General features: G+C 45.7%; 1 protein-coding gene across 1 annotated transcript in view; it reads right to left on the reverse strand.

Annotated features, from left to right (window-relative positions):
- PIWIL4 (piwi-like RNA-mediated gene silencing 4) overlaps window positions 1–4,459 on the reverse strand; it is a 54,503-nt gene that overhangs the window by 26,806 nt on the left and 23,238 nt on the right. Inside the window, exon 9 of the mRNA XM_015565987.1 lies at window positions 836–956. Within this exon, the coding sequence (XP_015421473.1) occupies window positions 836–956 (121 nt within the window). The remainder of the gene's footprint in view (window positions 1–835; window positions 957–4,459) is intronic.

A 4,459-nucleotide genomic window follows, 5' to 3' on the forward strand; every position in this document is an offset into this window, starting at 1 on the left:
TTAACTCAATTTAATCCAAAATACTATAATTTCAACATGAAATCTATGTAAAAAATTTATTGAGTTATTTTCCCGTTTTTTATACTAAGTCTTAGAAATCTAGTCTGCATTTCACACTCATGGCACATCCCTTAACCACGCTCATTACAAGTGCTCAGTGAATGCATGTGCCTACTGGCTACCATATGGGACTGTGCAGATCTGGAATATCAGAACATCACTAAGACGAAGCATCCCTCCCTTCAAGGAATATATCCTTACAAGTATTTCTAATCGCAAAGTAAACATTTACACACCCTCACTGGTTCGAGCAATACAAAAATGTAAAAAGTGAAAGTCCTCCCTTAGTCCCACCCTGTTAACCAAATGAAGATGAAGAAAAGTACTCGAGACCGTAATTCAGATTCCACTCCTCAGTGAAGATTACCTTCTGGAAGCACAAACAAAAGGAAAATAAGGGTCCTTTGGGCACAGAACATGGGAGAAACAGTCCAATCACTTCCTAAACTAGTGAGTTTCAAAAAACGATGAAGAGCAGCAGCTTGGTTTTAGGAAAACATCCGGGGCCTATCTGTTTATTTTACAACGAAATAACAAATGGAATACACGAGATGAAGGAAACAGGTAACGTTTACTAGGTGCCAAGCCATTTCCCAAGGGCACTCCATCCTCCCCACTTTCTCTACTACCAAGTAGTGTACTTAAAAGGGTCCGTCCTCCATAGGCTGAGTTCATGCTCGGGCGTTCAGCTAACTGAAGGAGGTCCTGCCCACTGCTAAGTGTCAGAAGCCTGTGATCAGGAGGAACCTGCCGGAGTATAAAACCTAAACATTACCTGTTAGGAAGCAGAGCTCGGGTATCAGGTGAACCATCCGAGCCTCAACGTCATTTCTCTTGCTTTTCAACAGACTAACAAGCATTGGCTGATGTAGGTCAGATAAGGTAATATCATATTGCTACAGAATGCAAGATTAATGAGGGAAAAGTTAATATGGAAACTGTAAAACAAGCATCTTTGCTTATAAGTAACAAGGTAATCGCAGAATGAACAGGTAAGCAAATATTTCAATGAATAAAAAGAAAATCCCATGGTTACCTAGTCATTTCTACCTCCTTCTTCTTGGGTTCTAGCTTTTCTATCAGAGGGCCAGTCTTTAATGATCTTTTACTTTTACTAGAGGCCCGGTGCACGGATTCATGTATTGATGGGGTCCCTCGGCCTGGCCTGTGGGGATCAGGCCGAAACTGGCTCTCCGACATCCCCCGAGGGGTCCCAGATTGTGAGAGGGCACAGGCCAGGGTGAGAGACCCCACCCATGCACGAATCTATGCACTGAGCTTTTAGTATGCATATAAGATCTTTGGTGAATCTCTTCCCGCCCTCCCCCATCCCCCCATCCCTCTGAGATTCATCAGTCTGTTTCATGTTTCCATGCCTGTGGTTTCTGCTCCTGCGTGAGCATCTGCCCCTGGTGGTCATTGCACATCATAGCTACCAGACGGTAGCTTAGGCTTTTATATATATAGTTCGGACATCATTCTGTTTTGTTTTTCATCATTTCCATGCTCTCTTCTGGGTTTCACCCACAGTCAGAGGAGCTCCAACTGGCTCCATACACAGTGCCTGACCCTCCTGTAGCTGCCTCAAGGCCAGCATCTCCACTACTGATGACTCAGGCAGGCTGCCCATGCATAACTAAAAGGCTCCAAGATCCCACATTCATCTTGAAGATATCGATACACAAGTTGGAGGCAAAGGTTATTTTAAGTCACCCTCAGCTTTCCCAAAAAGAACTTAACTTCCAGGATTGTCAGATGTTATAGGGAAGCAGCTGTGAAGTCTGGCAAGTGTGAATCTGACCCTGACCCTTCTACTTAATTGGATGAGGACATTGGAGAAATTACCTACCTTTCCTCACCTATGACATGAGAACAGTAGCTCAGAAGTAGCCCATAGAAGCACTAGCATTGTGTCTGGTTTTTAATGAGCTCCTACATCACCCCCTTGCTTCTCCCAGATTGAATTTCAGTATTTTCACCTTGCCAAAAGTTCATTTCTCTTCCAAAGGCAAAGGTTCCAATTAACATTCATTTCCAGTAGAATTTGCTCAACACTAACGACCGAACAACTGGAATTATGAATTACACCATGCCCGGGCACTGTGTGATGCTGACATCAATACTCATAATTAAGTAAGAAGTGGGAGTTTCTCCACTTCAATAAGGACTTTTAGTCCTTAAAATAAAAAACAATTTAGAGTGTTATAGCTACAAAGCTTGGAGAGCCTTTGTAGAAGGAAGAGTGTTTATACATGACTTCATTAATTCAATGCACGTCCTGGGCCCACCACGTTCCAGGAACTGCAGTGGATAAGTTACCTATAAAGCAAGGTAGATGAGAAGCAAAAATGATGACAGGCTAGATTCTTATATTTTTCCTCATTTAACCTTAACAAACCTACGAGACATATTATCATCATCCCCTTCACAGATGAAGAAAGATTATGAAAAATTAACTTTCCCAAGGCCCCATAACCGGACATTAGCATGGCCAGGATGTATCCCTTAAGGCTTGGGAACCTCTGCTTGTTACACCATTTAGTACTGGGTCCTGGGGAGGGCGAAGGGAGTTGGGGGAGAAATGGTGAAACCAATTTATGGCTTTTTTAAACCAGAGAAGACTTCAGGAAGGACGCAGAGTCCAGACGGCACCTTGAAGAAAATGTGGGGAGTGTAAGGACTCCTGGTAACAACCTGAACAAAGCTGGGACATGTTCCAGGAAGAGTATTCTGTGTGTGTGTGTGTGTGTGTGTGTGTGTGTGTGTGTGTGTGTTGTTTTGTTTTCTTTTTGTTTATTTACCTTCTCATTGTGGGGGAAAGGGGAAGATTCTATTTACCTGGAGCATGGCCAGAATTCTCCCCCCTATGCTAAGTCATAAGGTGAACTTTACCTTCTTCCTTGCTCCAATTTTCTTAGCCTATGAAAATATCTTTTATGAGAAAATAAAATAGAGAAATACAAAAGCCAATTATCAACATGTCCTTCACTTTGAAAGTGGACTGCATCCTAACTTAGTGTTCCTTTCCTGGACAGAGAGGAGGACATTCTAGGAAAAGGCACAATGTGTTTCTTTTCCTCCCTAATTACAAGATAAAGGTAGTGAACAAAACTCACTTCAGAGAAAGTGAGTGGGTTTTTACAATACCTCCCTCTTCAGCATGTCACCGGTCCTGACATACATCTGCTCAAGGAAGAACCAATCTCACCACACAGAACAGAAACCCAAATGTCGCACACACTTTGTGTTCAACAAACACACGCACTGGGGAGCACATTTTATGCACAAGATGCGGTGTGAGGCACGAGGCCTCAGGGGTTAGCCAGGCGCCAGCCCTGTTCTAGAAGGAAGAGTGTTCTGGAAGCCGTGGGATACGTGGTACAAGAGCTTCGAGAACAGCCGGCTCTTCTGTGACTGTGGCAGGAAGCAGAGGCAGAGAGGGCCTCACCAATGAGAGGACAGTGACCTTGAAGCTAGGATTTTATCTGCTGGCGAAGGAGAAAGGTACGGGTGGCTTTCGGCAGATTTCTTTCCTGAACCTGAGCAAAAGCTGAGGAGCATTTAGTGGCAGCAAGTGGACTGGGCGACAGCAGCATGGGGTGCGGTGTGGGAACGCCTCGGGGCATGAGGCTAATGCTGAGCTGGGATGAACTGTGTGATGCTAGAGATGAAAAGGGGAGGCTGGGGGAACGGGGCAGGGTCTCCTGTTTACCCAGCGCTCCCAAGGTGCAGGCACAATGTGCCACATGCTCTGTGCGCACTATCATCTCGCTCACGGTTCACACTGCACCATGACGGCAGGCAGGTGGCTCCCCTTACAGACGACACTTCACATTTCGTGACTTGCCCAAGGTTACACAGCTATGCCGGGGCCACCTCATTCCACGGCTAAGCTCTTAACCACAGTTCTGGGCAGTGTTCCAGAAAGCTCTCTGGTGGCAGTAAGGATGATGGTCCGTGGGGGTGGGAATCCGGAATTCCCCGGGGGGGATGGGAATCCGTGAGAGGTTCTGCACCAAGGCGTGAACCAGGCTGGGGAGGGCACGGGTTCCAGGGAGGTTCAAGGACAAAGGAGGCAGTGCAGTACTCGTCTTGGTGACAACCGGAGGAGGTGAGGGTGAAGCAGAACAAGGAAGCCAATGATTTCCTGAGACGCAGAAATCCCAGGAGGAGCAGAAGTGAGACAGACAATGAATTCAGCACAAATTATGTTAGTTTGAGATGCCTGCAGGATGCTCATGCAAATATGGTCTGAAAATAGAGGTGAGTGTGCAACTGAGAAATGAGGGCAAGGCAAAAATAGTGTGTTTGAGAGGTTTCAAAATACGAAGAACAAATCCTGTACAAGGAGACCATGGAGAATAATAGCATTTAAGGTTTGGCGGGGGGGGGGGGGGGG

The sequence above is a fragment of the Myotis davidii genome, unplaced genomic scaffold (genome assembly GCF_000327345.1).
Source record: "Myotis davidii unplaced genomic scaffold, ASM32734v1 scaffold641, whole genome shotgun sequence".
Lineage (NCBI taxonomy): Eukaryota > Metazoa > Chordata > Mammalia > Chiroptera > Vespertilionidae > Myotis > Myotis davidii.